This window comes from Hibiscus syriacus, unplaced genomic scaffold (genome assembly GCF_006381635.1).
Source record: "Hibiscus syriacus cultivar Baekdansim isolate YM2019G1 unplaced genomic scaffold, ASM638163v2 tig00111743_pilon, whole genome shotgun sequence".
Lineage (NCBI taxonomy): Eukaryota > Viridiplantae > Streptophyta > Magnoliopsida > Malvales > Malvaceae > Hibiscus > Hibiscus syriacus.
The window spans coordinates 18335-33436 of NW_024063167.1; the positions used below are offsets into that span (position 1 = coordinate 18335).

General features: G+C 37.3%; 1 protein-coding gene across 1 annotated transcript; it reads left to right on the forward strand.

Moving 5' to 3' along the window:
* The first annotated feature begins 5277 nt into the window (after positions 1-5277).
* On the forward strand, positions 5278-8300 carry LOC120169020 (ABC transporter F family member 1). Its single transcript, XM_039177254.1, has 6 exons — positions 5278-5380; positions 5515-5746; positions 6073-6146; positions 6248-6458; positions 6552-6786; positions 7015-8300. Exons 2-6 carry the CDS (start codon positions 5522-5524, stop codon positions 8070-8072), a joined length of 1803 nt encoding a protein of 600 aa, XP_039033185.1. The 5' UTR covers positions 5278-5380; positions 5515-5521; the 3' UTR covers positions 8073-8300.
* The last annotated feature ends 6802 nt before the right edge of the window (positions 8301-15102 follow it).

Genomic DNA, 15102 nt, shown 5'->3' on the forward strand with positions numbered 1-15102 from the left:
TATGATTGTCGGATATGTCTCTTAATATTTCTGAGCACAATATGTTATATAAATACGAGGAGGAAACACACATGCATGGCTTATGAGATGCAGGCATAAATGACATGGTGATCATGAATGAATTTAACGGAATAATTATCACCTGAAAATTTTAAATTATTGTATATTTTAATTATTTTTTACTAATAATTTGTTTTTGTTTTATAGAATGTTATAAGTTCATCCTATAAAATATTTAAAGTTTATTATCGTAACATAAAATCTTACGGCCGTTATTATGGTTTTGTTTCCATCCATCTAACCCCAAAGGGAAAGCAAAAGTTTGAATTGCACACACACATAAATTTGATGAGCTGGAAGATTCTTTGTTTACAAAGAAACCTGATCATAAAACACACCTACCCATCACCCAATTCAATGTGATGAACAATTAAGGTTTGCAGTTTGCAATCAATGTCTGCAACTTCAGGAGTCTGCCTTCTTTGAATCATAACAGTTTCAGAATTTATATCATCTTACTATAATTTGACACAATTTTTGCTTCATGATCATGCATCTGATATAATTTAAGATTGAACAATCCTATACAAAATCAATTTGATCAGTCAAATCTCATATCATAATTGTATAGTTTTAACAAACTTGCACTAAAAATGTTAATGTAATTTGATAAATTTTCTAGTTGAAGATAATATCTAAGGTATAAGAACATGAGAAATTTCCAAGATTGAACAATATCAGAATGTGCATGGTTTTTGTGAAAGTGCAAAAGTTTTTGTCCATTATGAAATCAGTAAATGGCTGGTAACTGATGGCAGAGGCAAATGAATTGGCACAGACACGCCAGTTTTGGGTCCACAACATAAAAAAATGACATTAAATCATAGGGCAGGACCTACAACATTATTCCGAAAATACAGGCCTATGAACCTGGTTAATCAACCCTTTTAACTTTTTGTGGTGTCCTTATTAGGTGTCATCATCCTCAAGGCATTTGTTAACCAATTTCTTTGCTGTCCTGGTTAGGAAATTTGATACAAGATAAGGCCAATTTACAGCGTTCTCCTGGAATATAAACTGGCTCTTTCTAGTCCCTCCCCTGTAATTATAATGCACTCTCAGTTCAGAATTTTTCTTAGTTTATTGATAATACATACACTCCGTAGACGTTGTTGCTCGAACCGAATCCTAGAAACAACATTCCATTTTACGTTTGAGGTCATTCAATGACTCTCCTAATTAATAATAGTAAAATGGCTAAAAAGGGACACACACCAGCCAGTCAGTGAGCACCAAGGAAGTGTCCAATAAGCCAATGCTTCACCTTGTTGTAAGCTATGGTACAAATTAGGATATTGTTTATATATTATCTAAGCCAAGTTCATGGTGGGTCAGTGTTCCTTTTTTTTCTTTCCTTCAATCAAATGTTTTCTTGGCAGTATTGAGCTTCAAGTTTCCCAAGCAATTTCCTTCTGCAAACATATTCCGTTTCACTCCTTTTTCAATGAAACTCATCATTTAGTGTCATGTAGAGTTAACCCCAAAGCTTATCTCTTTGCATGTGCACATGTAAAGTCATGATGTGGGTGTCATGCATGTACATGAATCCCATGATGTTGCCTAAATGTGCCATTTCATGCTGCATATAGCAGTCTCATCCATTCTTCCAATGCCCCCACTGTACTTTGCCTCCCTTGGTGAAATTAAAGGGACCCTTCCCCAGAAAGAGTGGGATAATGTAGCAATCTTAATGTGTTTTTTGTTGTTGTAAGTTTAATGTTCACTACTCACTACTTTTCATCTTTTTTATTAAGATAATGTTTGACATTGCAAAGAAAAGAAGAGTAATGAATTTGATGGATGAACGGAGGTGGTCCTTCCTTGAAATTTCGATAGTATAAAAAGAGAGAGAAATTTACTTAAAGATTCCGAATCCATGTGATTAAAGGGTCTTTTGAATCCTTTTAAAAGAAGATATGATTGCATGAGCTCAATACCATGTGTCAACAAGTAGATTTCATAAAAAGATGGATTATAGAGAAGAGAAAAGGATTCATTTTCCATGCATGAGAAGAGCCAATTTTATATGGATATTCTCCAATAAACTAAAAGGAAAAGAAAATTGTTAAAGATTCTTTGTTTATTGGAAGTCAGATCTTCATAGTTTATAGAATTTTTCATTTGTTTCTTTTCCTTCTACTGCATCAAACTAGGCAAGGGAAGACAGATATCATTTATTTAAATAAGAAACTTGGTCAGGATGGATTATCTTCATTATCGTCTGGAACGACTTGAACTCCATGGCTCTTACGTCAACATGAAACCCTCTCCCCTGTCCTTTCTCAAGGCCCTCCACCTTGAGTCGCATTGTCACACCCCAAAAATATTGAGGTTAATTAATGGATTAAAGTAAGTTAATTTGAGGACTAAATTACGAAATTTTAAAATAATAGGTTATTATTTCTCTCCACAATTCTGGCCGCCACAAGCGACCGTATGTCGCGCCGTCACCACCAACGTGACTACCGTCTGCCAGAGACCGAAACCCGCCCAACCTTGCTCTATTTAAGCCTGTTGTTCGTTATGGAGAACCACTTAAAGCTTCGTTAGAAAACTCCAAACCATAGTCGTTGTTTTTGCAATTTCGTGTCAATCCCGAGCTCTGTTCGCCTCAACGCCACTGCCATCTGGTTCCCTGCTTTGTTTCGACCAAAACTCGGTTGGTATCGTCCCCTCCCACCGTCGTGGTAGGCGTTCAATATCCTTTTCGTTCATTTTTATTCGTATTTTGGTTGTTTTGATGTTATTGTAAACTGATTTTGGGTGTTTGGCAATCTTCCGAGCATTCGACCGTGGTCCTCGTCTCCCGTCACATGCACTACTACTGTGCGTGGCCTTTGTCCTTGTCGAGTCTTCTGAAAAATTGAGTCAATTCGATCGAGTTGACCGAGTCAACCCAGACTGAATTGAGTCAATTCGTTGACCTGGACTGTTGACTTTGACCCTATTGATCGTTGACTTTGACAAAAATCAACTTTTCTGGAAAAAAAAAATCCTATTTTATGTTTTTGACGTCATGAGTCTAAATATGAAGTTCGTTTCTCTAAATTCAAACTGGATAAGCTATTTTCAGCATTCTAAATTTCTGATTCGAATAGTTTTCCCAATTAAGTTCCATTTCCAACGTAAATTCTTTTTCTATGTATCTTAGATACTATGAGACATGGAACTCAAGTGTGAGAGAGATCAAATGAAGTTTAAATGATCAACCGTTGTGGCTCAAAAATCGAGGTAATATATTACTACTTTTTGCATACTTTAAGGAACACGTTGGTATTGGTTGCATGAATAAATATTATTGGTTAATTATGTGTAGTAATTATTGTTGGGCTCGAACTAAATATGGAAATAAATTAGTAAACCGTATAAGACTCAGATGACCCGTATAAGAAATTGGAGGACTGAATAGAAATAAATCCAAGTTAAGTGATTTATCAGTAAATTAATTTACCCCGGGATTAGTAAATTAATTTACCCCATGATCTTTAAATTCTAATTATTTTGGTTAAAGGTTAAATGCTAGAAATTCATGTGTAAGAAATTACGAAAGTACCCCTATTATGTAAAAAGGCGAGGATTGTCTCTGAAACTGAAAATAACCCTAGAAGTTATACATGATCCTATAAACTGTTGACTCACCGTTAAATACTCAATCTGCTCAGAAAATCCCAATAACTGATTTTTGCTCAGAGATGGTGAATGACTTAGAAATTCTGATTCTGGAATAAACACTTGATGATTAAATTATTGGAAATGATGTGTATGACTGAATCGAAGAAAATAACTGGAATACTCTTGTGCTTAGAAAAGACCAAAATAACCTCAAGTGTTGAAATGTCTGAAATGCCCCTGTTTGCATGAATAATGAAAACACTCATGTTATAACTAGATCTTCGATAATTCTGATGTAAAGATTTCTAAGCACCTTTATGATACACTATAATCTTAAATGATTTTTCAAACATCAATTTCTGAATATTGATTGGATCTACTAATGAACGAACCCTTTTTTATAAGGACCTCGATTCTGAATTCCGTCCAATCTACAGAAGTTCTACGTTTTCCCTTCCTGATAACAATTAATTGCCTCCGAAAAATAAATGAATCTTCTGGTGTGTTCCCTATATGCTACATGACCATTTTATTTGTATTGAAATTATAAATTGATATATGGTTGATTTACGATTGTTTTTTACTAATTGATATATTGATTTATTGGTTACTTGTTTTACTGGAAAAAATGAAATATGTCTGATGTATGGATCATGTAACTATTGGTTACTACTTGAACTGTTTTATTGGGACACTATCTTGGTAGGCTAGAGTATGGAGGTTTATCTATGATCAAGCTAGTAAATCCTTACTGACCTAAGGTGACCCTTGGGTAGACTCTTAGGCCCCAAGATATTCCCTTATGTAGGCTCTTAGGCCTCAAGGTGCTTCTTTGGGTAGACTCTTAGGCCTCAAGGTATTCCTTGGGTAGGCTCTAAGGCCCCAAGGAACTCCCTTAGTATGAAGACTATATATTTGGTGTACTGCCAGATGACATTTATGTGATTTAAATAACTACATTGTCATTTTTACAATATTCTACTGGATCATGATTTTGATATTAAAGTTTAATGCTCAATCTGATTTCTACTAGATACTATATGGGTAGGAGTCTGGAGTACGGATGTTCAGCTCTTATCAAGTTGGTAAATCCTTACGGACCTAAGGAGATCCTTGGGTAGGCCCCAAAGTACTCCTTTAGGGTGGCTTATTTGTTGTGTGCTTAGGGTAAATCTTTATGGATGCAGTTCTGGGGAACTGCATATGTAGTGTTTGGGTGAAAGGTATTTCAATGATTTTAAAAATTTGTTTTACTGAAATAAAATACTACTGTTTTTAATATATGATTTCATTTATTCTGGTTCTGTGGGAATACACCAGACGTCTGTTTTCAATCTTTTGAACTTGTTCCTTTGAACGTTTACTTTAAACTGTAAGCTTTCTGTCTTTTACTTGAAGAAATATTTAGGGATTTTTGCAAAAAAAAAAAAATTAAAACAAGTGTCCAAATTCAGAGTTAGAACTAAAAACGTGCTGAAATTGTGAACCTTGAAGCGACGACGTTTGGTAGAAGCTATCAAAAGCAGATTCAGGTCCGTTCAAAAACGAAGTCGGTGGCAATACACCGTACACGTGTCCCCTGCTCCTTCCCTATACCTTACTTATAGCTGTTCTCTTCCGAAAGCTTCACTGTCTATCAAACCCTAATTTTCGAAGTTCTAGCTTCCTATTGTTTCTCTCCAGCGACGCACTGTAGCACCAAAACTACGTGAGTACAAAAGCCAGATCTATTTTAACCTTCTCCTTTCTTCCCTCAACTGTCGGATATATTGATATATTGTTCCAGATTTGACCTAGTATTTTTATTTAATTACGTGATTCTTGATCTGTTTTGGTGGTTAGATTGAAGATGGTCTCGGACGCCAGCAAGAAGAAGGCAGCTCAGAAGAAGGCTGCTGCGGCTGCGAAGAGAGGTGGGAAGGCGGCAGCAGCCGCTGCATCTTCCAAGGCGGAGGAAACCTCGACCGCAGACAACGGCGTTGATAAGGTTTCTGATAAAGTTAGTATGCTCCAGATATCTGATCGGACCTGTACCGGTGTTCTATGCTCGCATCCTCTTTCCAGAGATATTCGTGTAAGTCGAAAGATACGTTCTCTGTGAGATTAAATGTCATTTTATTTATATTTGTTTGTTGATTATTGGAGTAAGTGTTAGTATTTGATTCTTTTTATGCTAAGTTAATTTAAGGGATATAAAAATATGTAAAGCTTGTCTTTTTGGCTTATTTTGTTGGAATGAATTATTGATCTTCGATTTTCTGTTTATGAATATAGACAAATTAGGAAACATTTTGGTATCTTTGATGAGTTCAGTTGTAGGGGGAAAAAGGTCATTTGTCCGTGTGACCGTGTCAGAGAAGAATAGTTTATATTGATGTTGAACATACTTTCTTCTTGCAGATAGAGTCCTTATCAGTTACTTTCCATGGACACGATCTTATTGTTGATTCAACACTGGAGCTTAACTATGGCAGGTATGATGACCTTCGCATGTCGCTTGGGAATATTCATAGTATAATCCGGTTTGGGATTTTTATCTCATGATATCACTTCCTATTTCATATAATCTTTGCAGGCGCTATGGTTTGCTTGGATTAAATGGTTGTGGGAAATCCACGCTGCTGACTGCAATAGGATTGCGAGAACTTCCAATTCCGGAGCACATGGATATTTATCATCTTACAAGGGAGATTGAAGCTTCGGACATGTCTGCTTTGGAGGCTGTCATGAGTTGTGACGAAGAGAGGTTGAAATTGGAGAAAGAAGCAGAAATGTTGGCAGCGCAGGTTTATTCAGCTAACCATGTGTTATAATCATGATATTTTTCATAAAAACATGGCTTTAACATTTTTTCCTTGTTTATGTTGAGTTTGTTTTAGGATGATGGTGGTGGAGAGCAACTTGAACGCATTTATGAGCGATTAGATGCATTGGACGCAGCAACTGCTGAGAAGCGTGCTGCTGAAATCTTATTTGGTCTTGGTTTCGACAAGATGATGCAGGCAAAGAAAACACAAGATTTCTCTGGTGGTTGGAGAATGAGGATTGCATTAGCACGTGCCCTATTCATTAATCCAACCATTCTTCTCCTTGACGAACCCACCAACCATTTAGGTATGTATTTTGTATACCTTATGTGTTTGTGTATATTTATATGGTTAGTTCATGGACATTATTCATGATTCCCATCCTTTTTTTCCTCTTCTTCTTCTTCATAGCTCATGAATAATTTATATAGGTCTTTAGCTGTTTCAACTCTCATTTATTGAAGTTCTTTGACATAGAGGATTTTTTCTCTATATTTCTCAACTCTGATGTGTACAATTGCCTTGATTGAAACAGATTTAGAAGCTTGTGTCTGGTTGGAAGAAAATTTGAAGAAATTTGATCGTATCCTTGTTGTGATCTCCCATTCTCAGGATTTCCTGAATGGAGTCTGTACAAATATTATCCATATGCAGAGCAAAACTCTTAAGTTGTACACTGGGAACTATGATCAGTATGTTCAAACTCGTTCTGAGTTGGAGGAGAACCAGATGAAACAGTATAAATGGGAGCAGGAGCAGATTGCCTCGATGAAGGAGTACATTGCTCGCTTTGGTCATGGGTCGGCAAAACTAGCTCGACAGGCACAAAGTAAAGAAAAAACATTGGCAAAGATGGAACGAGGTGGACTCACGGAGAAGGTAGTCAGGGATAAGGTTCTGGTCTTTCGATTTGTTGACGTTGGAAAACTTCCTCCACCTGTACTGCAGTTTGTGGAAGTGGCTTTTGGGTACACACCTGATAGTCTCATCTACAAGAACTTGGACTTTGGGGTAGACTTGGACTCGAGGATAGCACTAGTTGGGCCTAATGGAGCAGGGAAGAGTACACTGCTGAAACTGATGACTGGTGAATTGACGCCCACTGATGGTATGGTCCGACGTCATAATCATCTCCGAATTGCACAATACCATCAGCATTTGGCAGAGAAACTCGACATGGAAATGTCTGCGCTCCAATACATGATAAAAGAGTACCCTGGAAATGAGGAGGAGAAAATGAGAGGTTCAATCGGGAAGTTTGGATTGACAGGGAAAGCCCAAGTGATGCCAATGAAGAACCTATCCGATGGACAGAGGAGTCGGGTCATCTTTGCATGGTTAGCATTTCGACAACCCCACTTACTGCTGCTGGATGAGCCCACTAACCATTTGGATATCGAAACAATCGATTCACTGGCCGAAGCATTGAATGAGTGGGATGGTGGCATGGTACTTGTGAGTCATGATTTCCGGCTGATAAACCAGGTAGCCGAGGAGATATGGGTGTGTGAAAATCAAGCTGTAACACGGTGGGGAGGTGACATTATGGACTTCAAGCAGCATCTCAAGAGTAAAGCTGGTTTATCTGATTAATTAAAAGCTTAACTTTCAATTTAGGGTTGCACCTCTCTTTAGGTGGTGGGTTTTAAGCCGAACCTGCCAATGGAGCAGAGGTGGCTAGGGGCTTTTGTTATTGTTCGAAGCCATCAGTTTTCGTGGCCTTTGTTTGGTGGCTTTTTTTAACCTTCATCTGTTTTAGGGTTTTAAAAGCTTTATAGAGGCTTTGTGCTGGTGAGTCGGTAGGATCCATAGATATTCATCCCTACGCTGTATTTCGAGTTTTCATTCGTTTCTTATACTGTTACGTTTTCTGAACGATAAAAGATATTTTTGGTGTTTAAATTTTGTAGTGTTTGAATTCCATCTTCGATCTTTGTTCACTTTTCCAATCACTTCTTTTTCATCATCTTTATTGTCAACTTCAGACGAATGGAATATCTTGGCATTTATAGACAAACTACATTGAAGTTCTACAGAAAAAAGTCGGTTGCTGAAAAAACACTAAATCAGTTTACAGATTATCTGAAATAATCAATTGAATTTTGACCTGGATAAATAGGCATCATCTATCATCATATAATTTAGTGTAACTTACGTGTTTAATATTTAAATTATCAGTTATTTAGACCATCATTTTTAATTTTGTTTAGTATTTAAATTATCAGTTATTTAAACTATTAGTTTTAATCCGTTGTAATATATAAAAGAGAAAATCGCCTCAGTGACCAAAAAAAAGTTATAATATACGATTTTAACCAACTTTTTTTGGATTTGCCAAAATGACCAACAAAATCGCAACGCGATCCCCAGAATCGCAAATCAGTTTCCAAAATCGCAACGCGATTCTTGAAAATCGCAATGCGATAGTACAAATTCGCATTGCGATTTTCCAAAATCGCAACGCGAACACATAAATCGCAACGTGTATCCGTATATCGCAACGCGTATCCGTAAATCGCAATGCGTATTCGTAAATCGCAACGATAATCCGTAAATCGCAACGCGTATCCGTAAATCGCAACGATAATCCGTAAATCGCAACGAGAATCTGTAAATCGCAACGATAATCCATAAATCGCAACGAGAATCTGTAAATCGCAACGATAATCCGTAAATCGCAACGAGAATCTATAAATCACAACACTGAAATTTTGGGTATATAACACTGAAATCATAAACTAAATCCTTAAATCGCAACTCATTCCATCTCCATCTATCACTCTCTCCGGCGACATCCGTTTCTATATCCAACGACATCCTTCCCAATCCGGCAACATGTTTTAGTTTCGCAGCTCGTCTGTTTAGTAAATTAATTTACAACCATGAAATCATCTAATGTTGATCATGTTTGGATAGATTTGTGTTTTGGAGGGTCATGGGATAATGTTCATGGTGTTTTACAATATATGCCTTTACCCATGAATCTTCAACTAAAATTGTCTTTACAAAAGTTAACTTATGAAACTCTAATGCTACGTGTTTCAAATAAATTGAATTTAGAGCCCCTAAGTGGATTTAGGCTATCTTATCAGAGAAATGGTAAAGTTTATTTGTTAACCGACAATGAAGATGTTGAACGATTCATTGCTTACATTAGTGTTTCACAAGATGATGTTACATTGTATGTTGTTGAACCTAGAAGTAGTATTGTTGGGTCAGTAGCGGGTAGTAATCAACTAAGTTTTTCTCAAAACCCACAACCTTTCTCTAATCCAAATCCCAATCAACTTTCAGCACCAAATTCCGGTTTTCGTATTGACCAGTTAGACGATGATGAGCCAACAGAAAAAATTGTGAGTACTAGTCAGTATTCGAAATTTGGTCTTGGTCAATATCCGGACTTTGATATTGGTCAATACACGGATTTTGATGATGTTTCAGAAGAAGAAACAGACCATGTGTGTAATGATTTTAATATTGGTCAATACCCGAATTTTGATGATGAAACACCCGTTGCCGAGGAAGATGTTGTTGATGATAATGAGGAGGAAGTTACAACTGTGAATGAACATGTTGAACATCCATTCTGTAATTCATATAATCCTGAAGAAGAAAAAGAAGAAGAAAAAGTCCCCGAAGAAAAGAAAATGCCACGGGAGTATAACTGGAATATGCCAGAATTACTTCAGTTACCGGAAGAAGAGTTGGCAAAGAAAGCAGTTGATTGTTACACAAAAGTTATTCGTGTCAAGAAAGATGATTGTTTTGATACAAAGGAAGACTTGAAGATAGCTTTGTATACGAAATGTGTGGAAGATGGCTATCAACTAAAAGTTAACAAATCAAGCAAATATCGTTTCGAAACAAGGTGTATGATTGACAAAAACTGTACGTGGCGTATGATTGCAAAGAGAATAAAAGATTGCAAAATGTTTCAAGTTAGGACTTTTATTGATAAACATACATGTTCAAGAACCCAAGTTTTTCCTCACCATAGACAGGCAAACAAAAAGGTGTTGGGTGGTTTTCTGGCTGAGTTAATGTTTTTGAATGGCAGGGTATATCGGGGACATGAAATTATGACTGACATGAATGCTCGGTTCAAGATTAGTATATCATATTCTCAAGCTTGGAGAGCCAAATGTTATGCCTTGGAATTGTTGAGGGGGTCGCCAGAAGCATCGTTTGCCCAACTGCCGGCTTATTGTCACAATTTAAAGCTGAAAAATCCTGGGTCGGTAACTCATATCAAAACAGATAGAGATGGACGCTTTGAGTTGCTGTTTATCGCCATTGGTGCTACGGTTAGTAAATCAATATAATTTTGTTGACTCATTTTGTTAGTTACATGCATTTCACATTTAAATGATTATATTTCTTGTGTATATTATTTTGTAGATTCGTTCGTTTATTACTTGCATGCGCCCAGTTATTATAGTTGACGGAGCACATTTGAAAGGTCGATACCTTGGAGTAAACTTATTAGCAGTAGCCATGGATGCTAACAATGGGATATTGCCAATAGCTTACGGGGTTGGCAAATCTGAAACCTCTGATTCATGGACATGGTTTATGGGGCATCTTAGGGATTGCATAGGTCCTATTAGCAATCTGACAATCATATCCGATAGGGCAAACTCAATTGACAACGCTGTTAGAAGGTGTTTCCCAGATGCTTTTCATGGACTTTGTGGTGTTCATTTGTATAGAAATCTAAAATCAAGGTCTGCTGGTATAAAAAGCACAAATGGACATACTGGAAGGCTGTAAAAGCTTATCGGGAAGTGGATTTCAATAAGCATATAAATTGTTTAAGACGTGTTTTGCCTCAGTGTGCTCAAACACTAGAAGATGTCGGGTTTGAAAGATGGTCAAGAGTACATCAACTTGGAGCAAGATATGGTTTCATGACGTCTAATAGTGCAGAATCAATCAACGCTCTAAGTCGTCATTCCCGGAAATTACCCATTACTATGTTAATGGAGTTTTTTCGAGCCTCTATTCAACAGTGGTACTACAAGAAAAGAAACCATGCAGGTATTATTTCTTTGAATTCGTAACTTATCATATTTATATATTTTACTAAGTATTGTTTATTTAAATTTACAGGAACATTGGAACATCGTGTTACACCATGGACTGAAAAAAAGATAACGAAACGTGTTGTGAAGTCAACGTCATGGAGAGTTGAACCATGTTCAAACACTTTGTTTCAAGTACTGGATAATAACTTAAATGGGCTAGTCGATCTAAATGCAAAGACGTGTAGTTGTATGAAATGGCAAACATCTGGTTATCCGTGTGGCCATGTTATAAAAGTTGCTCTTCATTTAAACCAAGATGATTCAAGCGCATACGCTATGGATTGCTACACTACAGAAGTTTATCGACAGACTTATGCCGAGATTGTCTACCCTATTCCACATCCTTCTGAGTGGGACATACCAGATGACTTACAAACAGTTTTGCCACCAGCCATGGACAGAAGGCTACCTGGCCGACCAAAAAGTCACGATCGTATACCGTCTAAGGGTGAAGAGAAGAAGAGATCGACATGTAGTCGGTGCAAGGAAAGTGGTCATACAAGGTTGACATGTGGATCACCAGTGCCATCAAAATCATCTTTTCCTCTACCAAAATATGGATCCTCATCAAAATCCAAAGCTCATATGGTGTCAAGCAAAAGGCAACCATCTTCAAAATCCCAATCACAATTGGCTTCACCTTTTGGGACTGTTAACTTAGGTGATTTTTAAATGCAAACGTTGTATTATGTGGATTTTATGTGTGAACTTTTAACATTTTCAGTTGAATTAATGACTCAGGCCAACCATTTTGACTTAACCAACTCTTGTTATTCAGTTGTTATCACTATTAGGCATGCATTTGACTATCGCAACACGGAAATTACAATCGCAACGAGAGAATCGCAATGCGAAATGAAAATCGCATTGCGATTCTCTCGTTGCGATTTTCATTTCGCATTGCGATAGTCAATTTTACCTTCAACATAATGCAGATTGAAATCAACAAAATCAACCATTACATTTCGCAATGCGGAAATGAAAATCGCAACGAGATAATCGCAATGCGAAATGAAAATCGCAATGCGAAATGAAAATCGCAACGAGAGAATCGCAATGCGAAATGAAAATCGCAATGCGAAATGAAAATCGCAACGAGAGAATCGCAATGCGAAATTAAAATCGCATTGCGATTCTCCCATTGCGATTTTCATTTCCGCATTGCGATTTTCATTTCGCATTGCGATTCTCTCGTTGCGATTTTCATTTCGCATTGCGATTTTCATTTCGCATTGCGATAGTCAATTTTGCCTTCAACATAATGCAGATTGAAATCAACAAAATCAACCATTACATTTCAATCAATTAAACAAGCACAAATAAGAATTATATTCGCATCAATTACACAAATCAACTTTTACAAATCATCTTTTACAAATCAATTAAACAATCAAAAAATAAGCAATAATTCTTATTTCCGATCATCTACTATTGAATCAACTTTTACAAATCAATTAAACAATCAAAAAACAATCAATTAAACTATTGAATCAACTTTTGCAGCCATACATCATTTTCACGCAGTTCACTTCTGAGATTAACCTGCAGAAACCAAACATTTGCTCAAACAACACTTTCTACACATCTAAAACCTACAAACAGCAAATTATTGAATTCTAGGTACTTAACCAAACATTTTCAAACCAAAAGTATATAAACTTACCAATTGTTTATGGACATTTTTATAACGCGGATGCAGGTAGGCAGCGTCTCGTATATATCGATTTAGCCATATAATGCCGAAACCACACGCCTACTGCAGCTCTATCTCTATCGGTGGGAGGTAGATACTTGATGCTTCCCGTCGTCAAACGCTCCAACGCCAAGCATACGAGAGGACCACAATCTCCTCTGGCTCCGCTCGTTTGTTGTGGCGCGGTCTCGTCTCTAATAACTGTAATATTGAGCTTCTTTGGCTTCTTGTTTCCAGAACGAGTCCAATAATTGATCGCATCCAAGAATTTAGCCAAATGAGAGCTCCATCCCTTAATAACATCTCTTAAATCAGCCAATGATATGTAATTTATCATGCTGTCATACACTATTGTCTTAAGGGATGGGAGCTGAAGCTCGACGAGAATCCAATGTTTACGTTCCAAAACAGGGATAAACACCTGCAATCATAAGTAATAATTCATTCATTTGCGCACTTATTTCATAAAACCTTTAAACTCAATCTAAAATAAATACTAACCTTATCGACCTCCCACCATGCAGGATAAAGTTTAGCTTGTCCATTGCCCAAATCAAATGATTCATTTCGTGCATTCTTCAAGTGAACGGCGTGAAAAGACGTCGGCATAATTGTATATCGTATATTTTTATTTTTCTTAAGTTTTCTTATTATTAGAAGACGTGTCACCCACGCATCGATATGCTGTTTTACAAAAAAAGACATATATTAGTGACTTACATAAATTTAAAAAAAAATTAATCAAATTGAAATATAAGAAAAATATAAGACTTACCCCCCCATCGAAATAGCCATTGTCTTCGACCCCTAATAATACGCCCCACCAAGACCGATCAAGCAACAAATAGATATCATCGGTGAGCTTGCATATGTCAGTGAAACACCCCTGGCTCCGCTCATGTAGATAAAAATCAACAGCGGTCTTAGCCCAAAGGGTGTTATCCAGAATTGTGTCCGGTAGTTGTTCCCTCTCCTCTTCAGATACCGGTATGGTACTGGCCGGTAACTCATACAAGAGCCAACTTGAATCCATCATGTCCGGCACGTCAGAGGGTTTCTCAAGAAGCCTACATATGACGCCATGTGAATCGGGCTCTTGAATGGTGGGAGGGACCTCTTCAATGATGACAGTGGCCTCTTGAACGGTGGGAGGGGACTCTCGAGGAATGATAGGGGGGCCTCTTCAACGATAGGAGTGGACTCTTGAGGGATGACAGGCGAGTCGGGCTTCTTCTTGCGGTGTCTTCGCACTATTGGGGTGTACGGAGACTTAATAGCACGTGCACGCTGTCTGATGCGTGAACTCCGTCGTGCAAGCATAACCCGACGTAAAGCATCCACTCTATCGGGCCGCTAAATAATTAAATACAAAAATCAGTAAATAAACAGATATGATATTTAAACAGTGAAAACAAAGACAAATATGTTTCAAACTTGCATTGTATTCACCCAAGTCATTATTCTATCATAGTTCACAAAATGCATCAGATAACAAAGAAAAATATGTTTCAAACTAATACCCTGAAGTTAGTATTTGTCTTTGTTTTGTCTTTTGGTTGAAAGTAAATTTATCCATTCAAGTTTCAATTTGCAGAAGAAGAAATAGTTTACTTTCGCAACACGAAACTTAAAATCGCAACGCGAAACCAAAATCGCAACGCGAAATGAAAATCGCAACGACAGAATCGCAATGCGAAATGAAAATCGCAACGAAAGAATCGCAACGCGAAATGAAAATCGCAATGCGATTTTGGTTTCGCGTTGCGATCTTGTCGTTGCGATTTTGGTTTCGCGTTGCGATTCTGTCGTTGCGATTTTCATTTCGCGTTGCGATTTTGGTTTCGCG